Here is a 21,711-nt window from a genome sequence, read left to right on the forward strand (position 1 = left end):
CCCCACACGCCCTCGCAGCCCGGGCGGCGCGCTCCGCAGCCCCACCCCGTGCCCGCCGCGGCCCCCGGGGGAGGCAGGCGGCCCGGACCCGTCGCCAGGGACTACTTCGCCTCCGTCTCCCGTGGGCGCCCCCGGCTCGGGCAGCGGCGGCGGCGGAAGGAGCGGGCGGCGTGAGCGCTTCCGCCGCCCCCTCGCGGCTCCCCTCCGGCGGGTGCGAGGAGCTGCCCCGCCGAGCTGCTGGTGGGCACCGGCTGGCGGGGGCCCCGCGGCCGCTCTCGTCGCTCCCCGCGGCCTCCCGGGACCCTGTGCGCCGGGCGGGGAGGTCGGCTCGCCTGCCCCGGCCTCGCGCGCTCCCCGCGCTCCCCGCCGCCCCCTCCTCCCCTGCGGGAGGCGTCCCGGCTGGAGCGTGTCTGCAGGAATCCGCCGCCGCCGCCGCCAGGCCCCCGCGCCCGGTCCCGCTCGTGCCTGAGCACCGCCCCGGTCGCCGCCGGGCGCTGAGCGGGCCGCCGGCGGCGAGGTGGGAGATGGTGGGGTGGGCTCCGGCGGGACCGCGCCGCCGCCGCCCGGAGCCTGGGCTCGGCGCCCTCCCGCCGGCCCCCACCGAGCGGAGCTCCGCTTCCTCCTCGCCGCATCCCTGAGGGAAGCGCCGCCTCTGCTCCCGGCTCCTCCGCCCGCCCGCCCGCTCCTTCCTGGCCGGACCCCGCCGCGCTCCACCCCGGTCGGGCGCGCGAGCGCGAGGAGCAGCTCCCCGGTCGGCCTCCGCGCCCCGCAGCCCCGCGTCCCCTTCCCTCCGCACCCACCCTCCCGGGCCTCCTCGGGTCCCCTGGCCGGGCGCTGAGGCGGAGGAAGAGGCTGGGGTCGCCACGGCGGAGGTGGCTGCCGCCACCCCCCTGCGGGGGCGGCCGGGGTTCCCGGCTGGGGGGGCACCGCTCCGGGTGAGGCGTCCACCATGGTGAGGCCCCTGAGCCGCTGCCCCCGCGCCCCCCCGGCCGCCGCCGCCGCCGCCGCCGCCGCCGCCCGCCCCTCGGTGCTGCTGCTGCTCCTCCGCCCGCTGTCGCTCCTCCATCTCCAGATCGGATCGCGGTGAGGGAAAGATGAGCGAGGAGACGGCGACTTCTGACAACGAGTAAGCGCCCATCGGTCTTGGCCAGCACCCCCGCCTCCCACCCCAGCCCTTCCGACCCCTCCGGGACTTGGGTGCCGAGTTCGGCGCATCTCGTTCCGGAGAGGACCTCTGATTTCTTTAGCCATTTTATTTAATGGCAGCACCCCCACCCCACCCCACCCCACCCCCCGCATTTAGTTGCTTACTTGTGGGGGAGGGTAGTGAACCTCGGCGGGCGGGGTGGCAAGTGTACGCCGGTGGGGGGGGTGGGGGGGTGGAGGTGGTGGCGGGGCCCGAGTGCCCTCTTCGCCGGGAAGACCCCTGGCCTGCCCTTTTTCGCCTTAGCACACTCGGCCGGCGTGCCCTGCTGAATATCCACTCCGCTTCCTTTATAGCTATTTTACTTGGAAACTACTGTGTGGGAGCAACCCCCTGCAGCAACCGCTCTTGAATCTTAAGATTCGATGAGTCAGTGACTCTTAAATACCGATTAAACCTCCCCTCCCCCCCTTTTAAACTTATGACCTGTAAGCGTCTTGTAAAAAAAAAAAAAAAAAAAAAAAATTGGGACTAGGGAAACACTGAGATTTTAGTGACCTTAAGGGCACCTGGAGGGGGGGAGCTGTTGAACGGCTGTTACATTTTACCTTTGCGAATGCTGGGCAGGTCTTTATCAGGGGCACTGAGGACTATTGAATGTTAATTTGTACCCTTCAGCTGTGTCGAGAAAACCGTTTACCTTGATTGAACAGTGTTTACCTCGCTGACTGTGTTGATGGCTTCATTCATTACCTTCTGGCGTGCCCCGTTCGAGTTCTTGTTTTTGTTTGGGCTGTGTGTTTTCCAGACGACAGACGCCGCCTTTTAAGTGTTTTGCTTTTAACGTAACGGCCTCCAGAAAGAATAATGGTGCCGTAACAGTTTTTCCTGAGACCGGATTTAATTCCCTGCCGGGCATTTGCGCCCGTTCTCTCGTAACGAAGTTCAAGTTCTGTTTATCTTCTGAGGGTTGTAAAGAGTTAAGGGGAGTCAGGACTAAGTCCTAGGATGCATTCCTTTAAATAAAGTGCATTCCTCGAGTCAGACCTTTCTGAGCGAACTTTAAAACCCGAAGCCCAGGCCTGCTTAGCGTAAACTAGCTTGGGAAATGCCAGGCGGCGTTCCTCCTGCAGCCTCCACCCCTCCCCCAGCACACTCCTCTGATGAGCGGGTGTGGGAGAAGGTAGCTCGCTGCAGTGTCAGTGCAGTCCAGAAGCAGAAGTGGCCGCCATGTTCTCTCTCTTTTTGTGAATCGCCCTCATTTGCATAGCACACTCTTCATTCATAAAAAAATAATTAAACATCCATCACCTTGGACATCTTGAAAGGATTTCCCAGGACAAAAACTCAAAGCTTGACTGTCTGTCTGCATGTACATTTTTGAGTTCAGGGAGCAAGGAGAATTCGAAGTTACAGGTTAAATCCAAAAACCTGCGCACACACAAACAACTACCCCTGTTCTCAGAATGTTGACACAGTTATGTGGGAAATATCAGTTCGGGGAGGTGCTGGGATCACGTGATCGCCTCCATTCATAAAATACCTGGCTGTCCATTCACAGTGCAGTACACTGTCTCACTGCCTTCCGCAGATTAGACCTACTTTGAGAGAGATCAAGAAGTATCTCAGATAACGCTTAGTTAGGGGGAAAACTGCTAGAAATCCTGAACGGGAGGACGGTAATTTTTACCGGTATCTTTTAAGAAAGTAGCCTGGATCAAAATGTCAAATTCTGTTTTACTGATGAGGAAAGACGAATTACCATACTAAAGCAAAATATTAGTGTTCCCTTTTCGGATGCATCTAATAGAAAAACAAAGGAGGGAATGTAAATGGACAAATCTGTAAAATGTATTGTTTCTAAGTGGGCTCTTTTTATAATACTTGCCATGGACGACTTAAGAATGCAAGTTTTTTCATGAACTGATGATATTGGTGAATGATACTGCTGTTAAGCTGGAAATGAGTAAACATTCCCAGTAGTTTAACAACGAAGATGTTGATATTTGAGACACCAAATGACAAGGTGGGAGAGTTCCTTTTTTTTTTTTTTTTTAATTTAAATGTAGCTGTATTTAAATGTAGTTAAAAGTATATTACTTCACTTCACCCAGACCTTTAGAATTCTGTTCTCACAAATTTATCCTGCGTTATTAAGAAGTTATTCCCGAGGGGCTTTGTTATGTTAGTTTTGGTAGAACAGGAAAAAAAAATGTTTTAGATTATGTATTTTTTAATGAGATACAGAATCTTCATGGGGACAAATCCTTGGGTTTTACTATTTTATTTTATTTTATTTTATTTTAGGAAATGATATGTTCACCTGATAATCGGGTTTTTTTTTTAGAGCCAACATTGTACATTACCTAAACCACAAAGTGTGAATTTCTTTGGAATGTAGTTTTTGTTCCCATAATTTACCTTATCTTTAATATGTAATGTTTTGAAATAGCAATTGATTACTTGTAATTGTATATAGTATGAAGACACAAAAGATAAATGTATGTTATGGTAGATGCCCTTAAAGCCTCAGCATAGTAAAACTGCCCTGTAATACGGATTTTATCTGGGCCTTACATAAATTTTCTTCTACTTTCTTTTCTCCTTTTTTTAGAAGCCATAATCAATAGGAATTTAATTACATTAGAGACTGTTCTTAACACTTGAATATTTTTTCACCTGATTTCCACTTTTAAAAAGTGAAAATCACCAGTATCTTGGGGAAACTATTAACTTTTTTGGGTAACCATTGTGGTAAAATCCAGTAAGGGCTTTAGAGGCCTCATTTTGAAATCCTCTAATACACGCTCTATTATTTGAGATTAGAGTTCTGTATGGAGAAATAGATAGACCAAAAGTTGATTCTTAGTGTATATTTAATCGATAATTAATGAGGGATCTTTTACATGTAAGACTTGATCTTACACAGTGCCAAATTTAAGGAAAGGTTGGTAAAGTCCCTTTTCCATCCTTCAATAATAACTGGAACTGATTTGAAGTGTTAATTAAAAAACAAACAACTTTCCTCCTTACAAAAGTAGGAATTTCAGATAATCTTCAAAATAATCTTTTTTTTTTTTTTTAAGATTTTATTTATTTGAGAGACAGAGAGAGAGAGAGAGAGAGAAGAGAGTATGAGCAGCAGGAGGGGAAGAGGGAGAAGCAGATTCCCGGCTGGGCAGAGGGAGCCTGATGTGGGGCTTGATCCCAGGACCCTGCGATCATGACCCGAGCTGAAGGCAGACACCTAACGACTGAGGCACCCAGGCGCCCCAAAATAATCTTTTAAGGGAGTAATAATTATTTGTGTATTGTTACTCAGATATTAAGTCTTAACATTTGATATACTATAATCAAACCTTTCCTATGATGTCGATGATGAGTCCTATTCGCTGACTGGATTTTTACTAGATGCCATGCACTATGATGAATTTTTCCTGTATTATTTTATGTATGTACATATATTCTTTATAGAGTGGAATTGCATTGTAGAAACTTCATACCCAAATATATTGTGACTCTTTTCCTGTGTCATTGACTGTTTCCTAGAACATAGTTTTTAATGGCTACATTATGTTCAATGCATAACAGAGGTTAGTTTTAACCAGTCTACTATTGGATATTGTTATTCCTGAGCAGTGCTGCATTTGATCCTGAGTTCTGTCCCCATCCAAATCTTTTACTCTTTCCTTAAGATAGTGTAGGAATGGAGTTAAAGGGGATGCAAATTTTAAGTTGGTCTTTTTTGCTAAATTGTCCTCTAGAAAAGAAAAAACTCATGTGAGTGTGCTTATGTCTTAAAGGATCTGTCCAGTTCTCTTTGAAAACATTTTTGCCAATTTTGAAGGTGGAAATGAGATCAATGTTCCTATTTTTAAAATGTGCTAGATGGGAAAATGAAATTGATTAAAAAGCTCCCAAAACTTGTTAGATTGTTTTGGGCAGCCAGAGTGTTTTTAAATACTGTATTGCAGGGGATCCCTGGGTGGCGCAGCGGTTTGGCGCCTGCCTTTGGCCCAGGGCGCGATCCTGGAGTCCCGGGATCGAGTCCCACATCGGGCTCCCGGGGCATGGAGCCTGCTTCTCCCTCTGCCTGTGTCTCTGCCTCTCTTTCTCTCTCTCTATCATAAATAAATAAAAATTAAAAAAAAAAAGATTAAAAAAAATACTGTATTGCAAATAGAATTAAAATGATCATACAAAAGCCTTTTGCAGATAATTTACTTAACTTACCAGTTTTTATGTAGTATGGTATAATGTAAAGAGCATTCAACTTGGAATTGGGAGATGCCTTTCTGTCCTCGCTGTCACTAATTATTCTGTGATTCTGGACAAGTACAACCTCTGTGGGCCTCAGTTTTCTCATTTCGTTTAGGCAATTTGAGCTAAGCATCATTATTGGCCCTTCCTGTACTAAACTACCCTAAAGTAATACAGTGAAAGGCACATTGCAAGACACGGACTTGGAACATATGTCTTTATTAATTTTTTTTTGGATAAATTTTATTATATTGTTTTTGACATATTTAAGCAAATGAAAGATTTCCAGTAGAGATTTGGTAGGATGCTGAAGTAAAAGCATGAATGTTGAAGAGCCAAGATAAAACATTTTGGAGACGGTACATTCATAATCTTTTAAGATCTTATTTTTTGGGCTTAATAACCACATGTCTTTAATTGTGTGAGTGTGTGTGTGTGTGTGTGTGTATATACACACACACCTCACAGATGGAGCTCTTTGTACTGCCTTTTTTTTTTTTTTTTTTCCTTTTAAATAAATATAGCCTCTGGATGAATAAGTGAGCAAAAGGCTATTGGGCTTAAATGCCAACTTGGGTAGATCTAAAAAGACTACTATACTTGTAAGAGACCGCTCTCATGCTTTACTTACCGGCTAAGAAGTGTCAAAAGTAAGGCTTTTCAATTGGTTATTTATTCATACTAATTATATTAACCTAAGACTAGGGATAATTTTACACTTAATTAATTTAATACAGATAATGAATTTTTCATTCTTTAATATATATATATATATATATATTTTTTAAGATTTTATTTATTTATTCATGAGAGAGACACACACACAGAGAGAGGCAGAGACACAGGCAGAGGGAGAAGCAGGCTCCATGCAGAGAGCCTGATGTGGGACTCGATCCAGGGTCTCCAGGATCATGCCCTGGGTTGCAGGCGGCAGTAAACTGCTGCGCCACCGGGGCTGCCCTTCTTTAATATATTTAATTCACTATTTATGACAAATTTTATGTTATAGCTGCATCTCGTTTTAGAATACAGAGCCAAAGTCATTACAAATCCCTGAAGATGTTTTTGTGGCACTGTTTTGTGGATTAGAGTGGATTGAAATGAGAAAGATCTATTCATGTATTTTTGTTTAAATGTAGTTCATTATTTTTGTTGAAACATAGTTCATTAGTAGTGGATTTTAGACTGAGGTGTTACATTGCTTTAGACATAGGGTTCTTAGAATTAAGAGTGTTTTTACTAATCTTTGATCGAAACTTGTTTACATTCTTAATTGAAGGAAATTCCAACAAACCATAGCATCATTACAGATACTTGTGACAGTAGTTAGTTTCCTAGGACTGCCCTAATGTAACAAAGTACTACAAGCTGGATAGCTTAGAACAACAGGAATTTATTATCTCAGTTCTGGAGGTTGAAAGTCCAAAATCAGGGTGTTGGCAGTGCCCGTGTTCCCATTAAACTGGTAGGAGAATCCTTCCTTGTCTCTTCCCGGCTTCTGGTGGTTGATGGCAATCTTTAGCATTTCTTGGTTTGCAGCTGCCTAATTCCATTTTCTGCCTTCATCTATCACATGATGTTCTACCCGTGTGTCTGTATCTTCAAGTGGTCATGTGACACCAGACTTACTGGATTAGGAGCCACCTCTACTCCAGTATGACCCCCCTCTTGCCTCGTAGTGACCCTATTTCCAAATAAGGTCATGTTCTGAGATAGAGGGTTAGAACTCAACATATTTTAATAGAGGGATACTATTCAACTTATAACACCAATATAGATCAGATTTTTTTTTGTTATAGTACAATTGCTATTCATTTGTTATAGATGTATTGAAGTAATGCTTGGAGTCATCATTACTTTGAAGTTCTAGTAGGGATGCCTTGCTGGCTTAATTGGTAGAACACGTGACTCTTGATTTCAGGGTCATGAGTTCAAGCTCCCTGTTGGTGTAAAGCTTACTTAAAAATAAATAAATGAAGTTACAGTTATTAAACATGGGTAGGGCTTATATGTATTTTAATGTTAATAAACCCCATATATTACTATGTCAAAATTATTAATATTTTGATAATTATTTCAGTATAATTGATTTCTTTTGTAATCCTGTGTATTTTGTTTTAGGCCTTTAATACTGTTCTGAGAAGGGGGGCATAGCCTTCATCAGATGGCCAAAGAAGTCTATTGGCACAAAAGGTTAAAATCTCTTGCTGTAGACAGAGGCCCAGAAGGCTGAACCCAAAGATAGAAATTATAAATTGGAAGATTAAGAAACATGAATGGTAAAATGAAGTCCAACATACATCAAACAGTTCCAAAAGAAGAGATGATGGAGGAGAGGAAATATTCAGAGATAATGGCTGAGAATTTTCAAGAAGTAGCAAATCAAACCCAATTCAGTGATCTAAATACAAAACAAGGCCTCATAGTCAGACTGGGTTTATCTTGACATTTCATGAATAGATTAATGTGAGAAAATTGATGTAGTTTATTACATTTGAAGATTAAGGAAGAGAAATAATACAGTCTTAAGTGCCAAAAGTGCAGTATTGTCATTGAGTCTCTGCCCATAATATGGATGTAAATGTTTATAATTTATAGATTTATAGTGTGTATTCATAACTGTAGGTTTATATTACTTTTCTATTTTCTAGATTTATAGACTTAATATTTCTCATTTAAAACGAGGGTATTGGATATGGTCAACTTTAGGATAGTTTTTGGTATAAGAATTCTAGAATTCTAAGTAATATTCTTTGTGCTTCTGAAATTCACATTTAATGTATCATTCCTGTTACTCATAAAGGTACGATTGACTGGTGGAAGTTACCTTGTATCTGAACCTCTTGAATTATCTTGGAAGGCATTTTCTTTTTACATTCGAAGGCAAAGAATAAGCTTTTTTACATTCAAGTAATTGAAAATTAAATTTTAATATATTTCCTGTTTTATAATTTTATTTCTAAATCGTATATAACAGGGATAATAGTTTAGATAAAGGCCATTATGATTTGGGAATGTAGATTGTAATTGTTTCCCTAGGAATATTTAATAATATTATTGCATATGATTAGATGCATGATGTCTATTCACCTGATTAGAGATTATTTTAACAAATACACAGTTTTTGTTGATGGCTTCTCTAATATTAACATCCTGTAGTAGGATCACAAAAATTTAGATGGAATTTAGTGAATTGTGACTTTTCTGATACACTTTATCAGTTATCATAACTTACCATATCAGAATGTTTTATTTGGCATGAAGTCACCAAACTTTTTTATACTGCTTTGTTGTGAATTACATTGATGTTTTCATCAATTTTAGGGGTCAGTTTTGGGTTTGCCCTCTTAATAATATATAAAAGCATTTCAGACTTTCAGTTGCTTGCATTATATATATGAATTTCTTGGTATTTCTGGACAGATACCTTAGTAACTTTTTCTTCAAGAATTTTAGTGCAATGACATTTGAGTGCCTGCTAGGTACTTGACTTTTCCTTAGCCCTGGAGATACACAGATAAGTAAACCTGATAACTGCTTTCACTATCCAACAAGGAAACCGGATTCCTCTGAAATGTCTGAAATGTGATGTGTGTTCTGCATATGAAGTTCTTCAAGGCTCAAGGAGAAAAAGATTATGCCTGGCAGTGTAGGAGCTGGCTGAAGGAAAGCTCCAGAAAAGAGGTAGAATTTTAGGAGTCAGCCAGAGATAAGGTTGATGAAAAAGGGGAGGGCATTTCAAGAAGGGAGGGGGAAAAACAAAACAAGAACAAGCATGAAGGAGAAATGGAAAGTTGAGAGAAAAGCAGTACTTTTTTGGATATGCTTATTTTCAGGAGTGGTGGGAAGAGAAGAATGTTGGAAGCGATTGTGAGAAGTCTAGATTTGTGCTTAAATTTTATCAGCATCCTTAGGGCAAAGGATGGTGGCTAGCCCAGGAGCATGACCCACACAAGATGAATGTGAAAGAAGTTCCTGAAAATCCGTTTCTCTCTCTCTCTCTCTCAAGTAGGCTCCACACCCAGTATGGAATGCCCAACATAGGGCTCAAACTCACAACCTTGAGATCAAGAGTTGGACTCTTAACTGACTGAGCTACCCAGGCACCCCCAGTTTCTCTTGACAAGATGAGAACATTTATTTTGTCAGTGATAACAATTTTGAAGAGTTCACATTAATTTTTCAGATAATGCACTGAGAGTTCAAAGAAAATTTGTTCTTTGTGCTTCTTGCCTTTCTTACTCCTAACTGCAAGTCTTAGGTCAGTAAGGATACTTAATGAGAAGCACCAGTTTAAGTCTTTACCAGGTAGGCAGTGCGGAACTGTTAATTTAAGTGAGGAAGTGGTATCAGATTTGTGTAGAAAGCTGAATACTGAGACTCCTTTGGACAGTTGATTGGAGGGAGAAGAACATGAACTACAATTGATAAGGAAGATGGAATAATCAAGGCAAAACAGGAAATAGTGCATTTGGAATTGTTGAGGATGAATTTGTGGGGCATTTCAGGTGTCTAGATGATTACTTGACTGGATGTGAAGGAATGAGTAGGAAGAGTGTGAGATGACTTCAGAGTTTTAAATTTGGGTCTCTGTTGCTTTTAAATGAAGTGAGAGAGGCAGAGGTTTTTAATGGGAGAACATCTCAAATTTGGCCTTTTAAAACTTGCCTACCTCTAGATATCAAGGTAGAAGATGTCTCATAAGGTGTTTTAAATATAGATTTGATGTCCAAAGAAGGTTGAGAAGGTAGAGTTAGAAGCGATGTCTTCAGCATATGTGATAGTTGAAGCAGGGAGAAATTACCCAAGAAGAATATTTAGTAGTAGTAATGGAGAGATGAATAGTGAGAAACGGTGATGTTTTTAAGGACACCAAAAGAAAAGTCTTGAGAGGTAGGAAAGATTAGAGAGAAAGTATTAAAGACAAAATGGGAAGTAATGAATAAATAGAGGTACATTTGGGAAAATTGGGGGATGAGATTATTGTTGAGGTGATGTTAATAGTGGAGAGGAAGAGAAAAAAACATTTAAGGAAAGATTGGGCAAAAGGTAGAACAAGGTCCAGGAAAGAGAAGTCTATCAAACTTTTTACCGTTTGTCATATGCTGTGCTAGATATAATCCTTCTAACGACCATGTGAGCTAAGTATTATCCATAGTTTACAGAGGAGATAACTGAGACTTAAGACTGGTTTAGTAACTTGCTCATAGCCACACAAGGGAGTAAGTAGTTGAAGTGAGATCCAAATTGCATTGTATTTGTATCACACTGTATCTCATACCATTAATGGCCAGACTTGATATTAAAGTAAAAATAAGGTTGAAGTGATGCATATAATTGACAGCTGTTTTGAGGGACTGGAAGTTTTGGTAAAGTTAAAGAGCATGTAGAGTGGAAGTGGAAAAAATCAAAAAGGAAATACTGATCAGAGAAGATAGACTCCAGAGTGTAATGATAGATGAGAGAATATTAAAGTAGAAAAGGTTGTTGAAGTAGAAAACCAGGATCTGCTAGGATATTTATAAAAAAGGTCCACAATATGGCTGTTGAAGTTGCTAGGTTGGATGGTATCCGGAGTTGAGATGGAAAGGAATCTTGAGCCAGCACCAATGCATTTAATGTGTGTGTGTGTGTGTGTGTGCGCGTGCATTGAGCGACTTACAGTAGGACATCTGCCTCTATGATTTGAAGAGACTGGAATAAGGATTTGGGGATTGGAAGTTGAAGAAGGAGGGTGTCAGTGGAAGGAGAAGAGAGGGAAGGGTCTAGCTGGGAAGAGTTGAGAGTATTGGAAATGATTGGATCTCCTGTAATAATGGTGCAATGAGGAATGAGGGATGTTGGGATTTAGAGAAGGGAAGATAGATATGTGAATAAATTTTCCAGATTTGGATTTTATTGAGAACTTTTATTGAGAAGTTTTTTCTGAGAGCCTAATGAAGATGTTGATGGATACTGTAGTGTTTTATCCAGATACATCTGTCTTTGGCAAAAGGTTTGTATTTTGGGATCTCTGGGTGGCGCAGCGGTTTGGCGCCTGCCTTTGGCCCAGGGCGCGATCCTGGAGACCCGGGATCGAATCCCACATCGGGCTCCCGGTGCATGGAGCCTGCTTCTCCCTCTGCCTGTGTCTCTGCCTCTCTCTCTCTCACTGTGTGCCTATCATAAATAAAAAAAAAAAAAAAAAAGGGTTTGTATTTTGGGGGGGTATTTTAGTTATAATGTAGTTAGAAAGTCCGTTTCAAAAACAATTCACTAATTAAGTTTCTATATTAACTTGGTATTCAGAATTAACATGGTCCTGCAGTTACTGCTGACTGCCACATTAAGAGTGGCAAATCACATAACATGTCTTTGTGCTTGATTCTCCATCTGTAAAACCAGGATAATATGTCACTACTTCAAGGGATGTTAAGGTAAAGTAACCTCACGCACTGGCCAAACATTTTCTGATTAGAGATAAGAGAATATTAAAAAGAACTTTTAGTTCTTGAGAAGAAACGTACTATGTCCGTGAATTAATCAGTGCTCATTTTTATTTAGTCTAAGGTAGGGTTACTTTTTAAAAAGGATTATTGACCTGCTGGAAAAATTGTACTTCAAATTAAATGTTAAGGAAGCCCCTTTTTGGAAAAACATTAAAAATTCCAACAAGCAGGGGCAGCCCGGATGCCTCAGTGGTTTAGCGCTGCCCTCAACCCAGGGTGTGATCCTGGAGACCCAGTATCGAGTCCCACGTCAGGCTCCCTGCATGGAGCCTGCTTCTCCCTCTGCCTGTGTCTCTGCCTCTCTCTCTCTCTCTCTCTCTCTGTCTCTCATGAATAAATAAATAAATTAAAAAAAATTCCAACAAGCAAAAAATCTATGTTGTGAACATTTTCTTTTGTATTTTTCTTAAGATTTTATTTATTTATTCATGAGAGACACAGAGAGAGAGGCTGAGAGACACAGGCAGAGAGGTAGGAGCAGGCCCCATGCAGGGAACTCGATGTGGGACTAGATCTCAGAACTCCAGGATCACGCCCTGAGCCGAAGGCAGATGCCCAACCGCTGAGCTACCCAGGCGTCCCTTCTTTTGTATTCTAAGCAAAGAATGAGAGAAGAGGTAGCTAGGTTAATAACTAGTGTTTAGGGGATCCCTGGATAGCTCAGGGGTTTAGCGCCTTGCCTTTGGCCCAGGGCGTGAACCTGGAGTCCTGGGGTTGAGTCCCACATCCAGGTCCCTCCATGGAGCCTGCTTCTCCCTCTGCATGTGTCTCTGCCTCTCTCTCTATGTGTCTCATGAATAAATAAATAAAATCTTAAAAAAAATAAATAAGTGTTGAGCAAGACCCCAGGCAAAGACCTGGCTCTAGATAGTTTTTTGTTTGACACTTAATACTACTAATTATGTAAGGAGTGTATTTCTAGAGCTTGTTAATTAAAGCAATTTAATACCTGAGTACATTTTGGAAGTATGAGTAGATTTGACATGTGTCATTTTCAATGGAAAAAGTCATCTTTTTCAGGAAAATATCATTATATGGAAGGCATAAAATCTACTTTTGTAGGAGAGAAGGTGGAGAGGAAGATTTTTTTCAGCTTATTAAAGATTTAGACATTTAATTTTTTGCAGCTGTAGTCAAACTAAGATTTCTACTTTCTAGATGAGATAGACTAAATCTGCTAGCTCTGGATTTAATCTGTTACCTATAATTTGGACCACTAAAGGTCTGTAAACTTAGTTTGTTTTAGTTACCAAAAACGAAAGCAAAAGTCTGTTTATATTTTCATGTAGCCTAATTAGCTTATTATTCTGAAACTGTAATTTGTTAATTAAAAAATAGTTGCTTTAGATACATAAGTACTGAAACTTGATTTAGGGATGAATTTGAAGTTGTCTTGAATGAACATAATCAGGAACTTAAAAATAATGATGATGAAAATTATATATGCTTTTTCTCTTGAGAATTATTTAATGCAAAAACCCAGACTTAATTAGTAAAAGTTAAGAACATATGCCCAATAACTTTAAATATGTCAGATTAAGATATTCTTCATTCCTTATTTGATAAATTTGAAAAGGAAGAGGAGAGAAACAGATGAATGAGACAAGCTAGCCTCTAACCACCTTAGTTTTCCTTAGCAATTCTTCCTCTACTTGCTCCTTCAGGAGAGAGCAAACTTAGCTTCTAAGTGAGCCAAAAAAAAAAATAATTTATCTGACTATATAGACCCTATTGCTGTCGAATCTGAACCTGTGTCATGTGTACAAGGCTGCAGCCTACACCACATAAAAATAGTTAGACTTATAATTACTGGCTAACTTTAAGTCACATTTTTGCATTTACCCTGTCTCAGATTTAGCTAGGTAATAGTAGGAAAATGGTGAAACTGAGCTGAATCCTTTAATTGGCTGGTATGGTCTGAATATTTGTGTCCTTTTGGGAATCCATCTTAAAATCCTAACCCTCAAAGATGATGATATTAGGAGGTGGGGACTTTGGCAGGTGCTTACAATCTAGAGGGTAGAGCCCTCCTTGAATGGGATTAGTGCCTTTTATTATTATTATTTTTTAAAGACTTTATTTATTTATTCATGAGAGACATGGAGAGAGAGGCAGAGACATAGAGGGAGAAGCAGGCTCCTCACAGGGAGCCTATGTGGAACTCTATCCCCAGACCTGGGATCACGACCCGAGCCGAAGGCTTCCGCCTTTTAAAAAAGAGGTTTCAGAGAGATCCTAGTCCTGACTACCATGTCAGGGCACAGTGAAAAGGCCTCAGCTATGAACCAGGCCGAAGACCCTCAGCTGACCATGCTGGCGCCCTCATCTAGGACCTCTCAGCCTCCAGAACTTTAGTTGTTTATAGGTTACCCAGTCTGTGGAGTTTCCTTATAGAAGCCTGAATGGACTAAGACATTGACTTTTCTTTGTTTTGAGGAGGACAAGGAGCAATAATTACCTCAAAGAAAGAAAGAAAGAAAGAAAAAACTCAGCATGATTTTTCAATTGCTTTTAGTTCCATACATATAATTTTTCTCAACTGCCAAGCCACCCAGTCGTCCCTGGATTTAGTCTTCACAGCAACCATTTAAAATGTTGTTACAATTACTGTACTACCATTTACAAAGACGAGGAAACAGGAGCTTATCAAAAACTTAAAGAATTTGGCAAAGATTACATAGCTGGTAGGCTCTAAAGTGTGTTCCCTGAAATAGGCTTTTAAACTTTTGACTGTGGCAGTAAAAAGTACATGCATACATACATACATTCAGATAGACATATCATTTCGTAGAACAGCTTAGACATACTGTGATGACACAAGTCAATTTTTGTATTGTTTTTTTAATTGAGATATAGTTGACGCATATTGTTAATACATTAAGTTCAGGTGTCCAACATAGTGATTTAACAACTCTACATGTTATGCTATGCTCACCACAGTAAGTGTAGCTGCCATCTATCTGTCACCATTCGATGCTATTACATACAGTACCATTGACTGTATTCCCTATGCTGTACCATTCATCCCTGTGACTTACACATTTCATAACTGGAAACCTGTACCTCCTACTCTCCTTTATCCCTTTGTGCCCACTCCCTATTCTGTATAAAAACATAACGCTGGTCAAGACTTTGTAGTTAAAAATTCCCACTTCTGAACTACAATGCATATAGGATGTCCTCTGAGGATGTATGTATTGTTACTAAAGATTTACATTTATGTTCAGCTTATTATTTCATGAAAATAAGATAATACTGAAAGGCATAGAATCCTCAGTGGAGTGCATTTCAAGGTCAAGTTGTGAGGAACTTCAGAGGAATTCATATTTGAATTGCTCTATCTAGATTATAGGTAACAAGTGTTACGTCCTTGCTAGATTTCTTCACTGAAGTGTTCCAAATGATAAGGGAATGCATCCCAAAGCAGCCTTTAAAAGGTATAAAATTGTTTTGAAATCTAGTAATCGATCTCAAAGATTCATGTAAATCTTGCATTTTAATCAATACTATAGTTGTATTTCCAGTATGAGATATTTCTGATTATATTAGAGAAAAGTTGAAAGCTTTTAACCATCAAATCTTTGCATGTTTATATCCTGAGGCAGTGTGTGTTTCTATCTGGTGTGGCACATTCCTTGGAGGAAGTGTGTTCTGCTGAGAGACAGTGTTTGAGGTACATCAGGGTGTTGGTCCGAAGTGAAGGGCATGATTGTGTCCTATAATTATAGTGGCTGCCATTTTCAAACAAGTAGGAGCCTTTGGACCCAGCAAAAGTTAATATAAAGTTTCTGAATTACAAAAGCAATATAATTACATTGTAGGAAACTGGGAAGACAATGGGAAATTATCCATTGAAAAATGTTCTTTTCTGCACTTATTTATAGTTAAAGTATTATAAAGGCAGCAATATATAAGAGTGATCTTAAATTTAAAGTTTCTCTAGGGGCTTCTGGGTAGCTCAATCACAATGTGTTGGCCTTTGCTTAGGTCATGATCCCAGAGTCCTGGGATGGAGCCCCTGCATCAGGCTCCTTGCTCAGCAGGGAGTATCCTCCCTCTCCCTCTGCCTGCCACTCCCACTTCTTGTGCATGTGTGCTGTCAGATAAATAAATAAAATCTTTAAAAAAAATTTTGGTTTTTATAAAAACATCAGGTAGATCATACAATTTATATAGACAGTAAATTACCTGCATTAGAAAGAATAAAATTGTGCTAATTGGCACTCTAGAAAATCTGCAAAGCTGCATATGAAAGAAAAGAAAACTCAGATTCTGGTCTTATTTTTACCACTTATGTGACTTAGAAAAAAATCTTTTAGTGTCTGTGCTAATGAGGACAGTAATCTTTTCTCATCCATAAATACTTTTTCGTGAAAACTGTAAATAAGCAGATTTATTTACAGAAGAGTTTTGATTTACATAGAGGGTAAAAAGGAGGGTTTTCTAGAGGATTGGAATAAAACAGGGAGGTAAAGTGAAAGGCAAACAGAAAAATAAAAGGTTTTTAGCAAAACCTTAGGGAGAGGAAGAAAGCAAGGAAAATGAGCCTGAGCCTGTTCTGGAAGATACTGAGATCTGTGTAAGGAGTCTGTTAGGTAAGTGAAAGGTTATATAATCTATATATTGGGAAGCTTTGCAAAATATCTGCATAGTTAAAGTGAACATTTGAGTGGTGTATCAAATGGGTTAGAAAAATTACCTTTTAAAACACTGTTTACAACAAAACAATAAATTCACAAGGATGTTGAGATCCTATAGGGCAGGTAGGGAGTTCCCAAACATTTTTAAGTTGATCAGGAGATGGTAGATGAGAATTCATTATACAAGACTCATTATTTTAAAAAGAGATATTACTGACATTCTGTTATTTGAGCTTCCTTATTGCTTTATTAATGAAATTGAGGTTATTTTAAGAGTTTTCATAGGCTCATGTGTTAAAACAGTATTTGGTACACAGTAGGCACTGTTTACCAGTATGCGTTCAGGTATGGCCTCAGTCTTTATATTTTAAATTTTAAAGTTCATTCATTTGCAATAACAGCTTTCTCTTTAGTTGTAGAGGGATTCCTGCCTGCTTTAGTACGTGTCCAGCCTTTGAAATTATCAGACTATAAAGGAATTGTAGAAAAAGAAAATATATTTTTACTACTTGCTTTTTAATTCATTGTCTCTCACAGTTTTTTTTTTTTTTTTAAGATTTATTTATTTATTCATGAGAGAGACAGAGAGAGAGAGAGAGGAAGAGACACAGGCAGGATACAGGCAGAGTATCCTGCCTGTGCAGGGAGCCTGATGTGGGACTCTGATCCGGGGATCCAGGATCACGCCATGAGCCAAAGGTAGACGCTCAACCACTGAGCCAACCAGGCATCCCTCGCACAGTTCTTTGTAAATGATTCTGTTACTTTATTGAAGGATACTTTTTTCTCCCCTAAAATTTTCCTTATTACCTTTGCTACCATATGGCACTTAGTTAGAATCTAATGAATCATTTCCAATAAAATTTCCTGTGATAGTAGAAAGATTCTGTTTGTAATAGCTATTCAACATGGTAGCTACTGTGTGGCTCTTTGGCTAATGAGTACTTAAAATGTGGCTTGTGGGACTGAGGAACTAAAATTTTAATTTAAATAGCTACTTGTAACTAGTAATTCCTGTATTAGATAGCATAGGTCCTGAGAATTTCTAATCTTTCAATTCCGCAGATTTTTTGAAAACAGTGACATGTTTTGTATTCAATCTTAGCCAGTTTGTTGAAGAACTCTCTAATTTTTTAAAATAGGGAGGTAATCTTCCAAAGTATGGTATGTAAGATAATTTTAGTTGTTTTACAAACATGACATTAAGTTGAAAAGTTATTCCTTTCTCAATACTTTTTGCATCTTAATTAAGAAAAATGGTGTGTGTGTGTGTGTGTGTTTAATAAGGAAGGAGTAATATCAGCCTCAGTCTCCGGTAGACAGTTTGAGTTTTACTGTATTACATTTTACAGTTACTATCTATTTATGCTTGTGATTTGTTGTTTTAAATTGGCTGTAGTGATTAAAATCTTTTAGGAACATTTTTTGGGTAATATATGTGGTACCACATTTAAGGTGAAAAATTGATGATGGTAGTGAATGTCAAAAGAAGAACAAATGTATGACATACTGATCTCTAGTGCAAGGAGAGCTGAATTGGTAGAGAATCAGTTGCCCTGTTGTGACACCAGTTTGCTGAGGCACTCTGTCTTTTTTAGGTGTGATTTCCAAATGCTTTGGTGAAATAGGAAAGAGGTTGGTTTAGAGTGAGAGGAGATTTTTTTTTTTTTTAAGATTTTATTTATTTATTCATGAGAGACACACAGAGAGAGAGAGAGAGAGAGAGGGAGAGGCAGAGACACAGGCAGAGGGAGAAGCTCCCTGCATGGAGCCTGATGTGGGACTCGATCCCGGGTCTTCAGGATCACGCCTGAAGCTGAAGGCGGCGATAAACCGCTGAGCCACTGGGGCTGCCCATGAGAAGAGATTTAAAATTTTTTTGAATTTTAATTCCTGTGTAGTTAACATACAGTATTGTATTAGTTTCAGAGATTTACATTTTTAAGTGTATTTTATGCTATAATAACTGATAATGCATGCCACTTTAGACAGAAGGTAAGATGTATTAAGCATTTTGCTATATGTCTGACATGAATTACCTCAGTTAATACTTCACTCTAAAGCAGTTTACACATAACTATTGTTCCTTTTTTTAAAAAAAAATTGGGTGCACAGAGTTGGCCTAATCATTATTTTGGTTCACATTATCATCATTGGTTTATGTATGGACCTTTGTAGCCTATTATTTTAATTTTTCATTTACTTGATAAATACAGAACAGTCCAAGAATCAGGACATTAATGATAACTAGCACTCACCTAATATGTTTCGATCATATTTTTTTGACTTCTTTTCAGAGGTTAGTTACTCTATCCTGAGTTATGTGTTTACTATTCCTTTCCTATTTAAGAAAAAAGTTTTATCGCATATATGTGTATGCCTAACAAAGGGAATATATTTACTATATGTCAATTCCTGGAACTTGATTTTTTTAATCTATCTATCTATTTATTTATATTCAGTAATACTAAGATGTATTTGTTTTTTTGGCATACGTTTTTATTTCTTTGTACCACTGTATAATATTCCACTGTGTGGAGTGACCAGTTAATTCATTTATTTGTTTATTTATTTTTTAGATTTTTGAAATTTATTTACTTATTTATGATAGACAGAGAGAGAGAGAGAGAGAGAGGCAGAGACAGGAGGAGGGAGAAGCAGGCTCCATGCCAGGAGCCCGACGTGGGACTCGATCCCGGGACTCCAGGATCGCGCCCTGGGCGAAAGGCAGGCGCTAAACTGCTGAGCCACCCAGGGATCCCCTATTTATTTATTTAAATTGGAAGTTTATTTTCCAAACTGCAAGATAGTCAAATACTTTAGCTTAGCGTTTAGGGTGGTATCACTGATGGTCTATAGGTCACCATGAAATCAGTTCATCTTCTTATGTGTCAGTTTTCTTGTTTTTAAAATCAGTGATGGTCAGATTTCACCATCTCTAAGTGGTGTATAACATAACTACACATAGTTGAAGATACCTGAATTTATTTCTCTTGCTTTTCCTTGGTTGTGATAAATACTCAGCACACTTTAACCCTTCACTGAATTTTTGTATTTAATTGAGGAATAAAGGGGACAGTTTAGGAACAAAAGAACGAAAAAGTAGACGTTTCAATTTTTTGAGTGATAACCAGAACTAGATTTCCCCCACACTTCCCCTCCCTTTTATTTTTAGGAACCCTTTTTAGGCTTCATCCCCCAGCTCTGTCTTCTACCTCAAGCTAGGTCTTCTACCTAGCTTTTTATTAACACTGAGTATAAGATCAGTTTGGGGAATAGGGAAAGTGAAATATAATTTATTTAATAAAAATGTATTATTTAAGCCTCTTTTTATTTAATAAAAGTCTTATAAAAATTATAGAAGTGATTTAAGGTAAGTAAAAGTAAGTGCATAATTTGGAATCCAATCAGTAAATAAAAATTGATATCCAGTTCCTTTTCCCTTTCTTTCTTTCTTTCTTTCTTTCTTTCTTTCTTTCTTTCATTCATTCATTCATTCATTTTATTTTATTTTTTTTTCATGAGAGACACAAAGAGGAGAGGCAGAGGGATCCCTGGGTGGCGCAGCGGTTTGGCGCCCGCCTTTGGCCCAGGGCGCGATCCTGGAGATCCGGGATCGAATCCCACGTCGGGCTCCCGGTGCATGGAGCCTGCTTCTCCCTCTGCCTGTGTCTCTGCCTCTCTCTCTCTCTCTCTCTGTGACTATCATAAATAAATGAAAATTAAAAAAAAAAAAAGATACAGAGGAGAGGCAGAGACACAGGCAGAGGGAGAAGCAGGCTCCTCATGGGGGTACCGTTGCAGGACTTGATCCCAGGATCCCGGGATCATGCCTTGTGCCAGAGACAGACACTCAACCGCTGAGCTACCCTTGCATCCCTCCTTTAACATTTATTTAAACAATTTAAAGTGAGGAAGTCTTTAGTTAGTATGACTAAAACTGTGAGAATCATGATTTCATATCTCTTGTGAATGGCAACAATATTGAGATATCTAAACATTTTTAGTGACAGAAGTAAAAGACCTCTTAAGAATAAAGATCAGAGCAAGAAAAGGATATTTAAGGGGCCACTACATAATTTTAAATTTATTAGTTGAGTATTTAATACATTTGGCTTTTATAAATGTGACCTATATACTGTCTTTTGATTGCTCTGTAACCAAATTATAAAAGATACAACATTAATAGCAATAGGTGATTTTTGAATGTGATTAAAAATTGTGATGAAGCTTTCTCACTGAAAAATTAAAGTGAATGCAAATGCACAGAGGAAGAGTGTACAAAAGATTTTATACTAAAGAACAATCCATTTAAGTAGATGACATTAAAAAATAGATGACATTTTACCATTTTTAATAGATGATTTGAAATGCAGTCAAATACAATGACAAAATGTATTTGGAATATCTAACTATTTCATTTAAAGAAAACTATCATAAAATAATTATGAATCATTTTAGCAACTTAGCAAGATGATTACAGCAGCTGTGAATCAAATAATTTCATGATGATTTACACAACAAATGGGTATAAGAACAAAAGGAATTTACGGTATGACTTTAAAATGCTTTGACTTGTATACACTTGATGTTAATGTATCAAAAATGTGAATGTTAATTTTAGTCATATGTTACTGACAATTATCTATCAAGGTACAGAATGCACCTTTGCAATTTTTAAATTTCTTAAATTTTAAAAAACGATTTATTTATTTACTTTTAGAGAGAGAAAAAGAAAGCTCCTGTGCATGCTGGAGGGGCAGAGGGAGATAGAGAGAGAGAATCTTAAGCAGGCTCTGTGCTGGGCACAGAATCCCATGTGGGCCTCTGTCTCATGACCCTGAGATCATGACTGAGCCAAAACCAAGGGTTAGATGCTTAACCAACTGAGTCACTTAGGTACCCCTTAAATTGTAGTTTTTATATCTGGAGCTTCTCTGCACACTATTTTGAAAAGTGTCAAAATAGTTGTCTGTTTAGTAGTATAACATGGAGAAAAGACTATATCGCTAAAATGTCTCTAATCAGAATTTTTATTTATACCCCTCTGTAACGTATGACTTGAGGTACTTTCCTGATCATAATATTAAAATTAAATATTAGAATTAGTATCCACTGAAATTTATAACGATGAGAATCATAGAATTACTATAGGATGGTTATTCATCAGGAAATTCAA

General features: G+C 39.3%; 1 protein-coding gene and 1 long non-coding RNA gene across 4 annotated transcripts in view; one reads left to right on the forward strand and one right to left on the reverse strand.

The window, feature by feature from the left end:
• LOC140622929 (uncharacterized) overlaps positions 1-11,997 on the reverse strand; it is a 59,336-nt gene extending 47,339 nt beyond the window's left edge. Inside the window, exon 1 of the long non-coding RNA XR_012022587.1 lies at positions 1,312-11,997. This is a non-coding gene — a long non-coding RNA (uncharacterized lncRNA). The remainder of the gene's footprint in view (positions 1-1,311) is intronic.
• The window catches only part of SPRED1 (sprouty related EVH1 domain containing 1), a 121,178-nt gene continuing 100,417 nt past the window's right edge, over positions 951-21,711 (forward strand). For all 3 annotated transcript variants that reach the window (XM_072808717.1, XM_072808719.1, XM_072808718.1), the window contains exon 1: positions 951-1,126. In XM_072808717.1, coding sequence (XP_072664818.1) covers positions 1,095-1,126 — 32 coding nt within the window. In that variant the 5' untranslated portion in view covers positions 951-1,094. The remainder of the gene's footprint in view (positions 1,127-21,711) is intronic.

This window comes from Canis lupus, chromosome 32 (genome assembly GCF_048164855.1).
Source record: "Canis lupus baileyi chromosome 32, mCanLup2.hap1, whole genome shotgun sequence".
Lineage (NCBI taxonomy): Eukaryota > Metazoa > Chordata > Mammalia > Carnivora > Canidae > Canis > Canis lupus.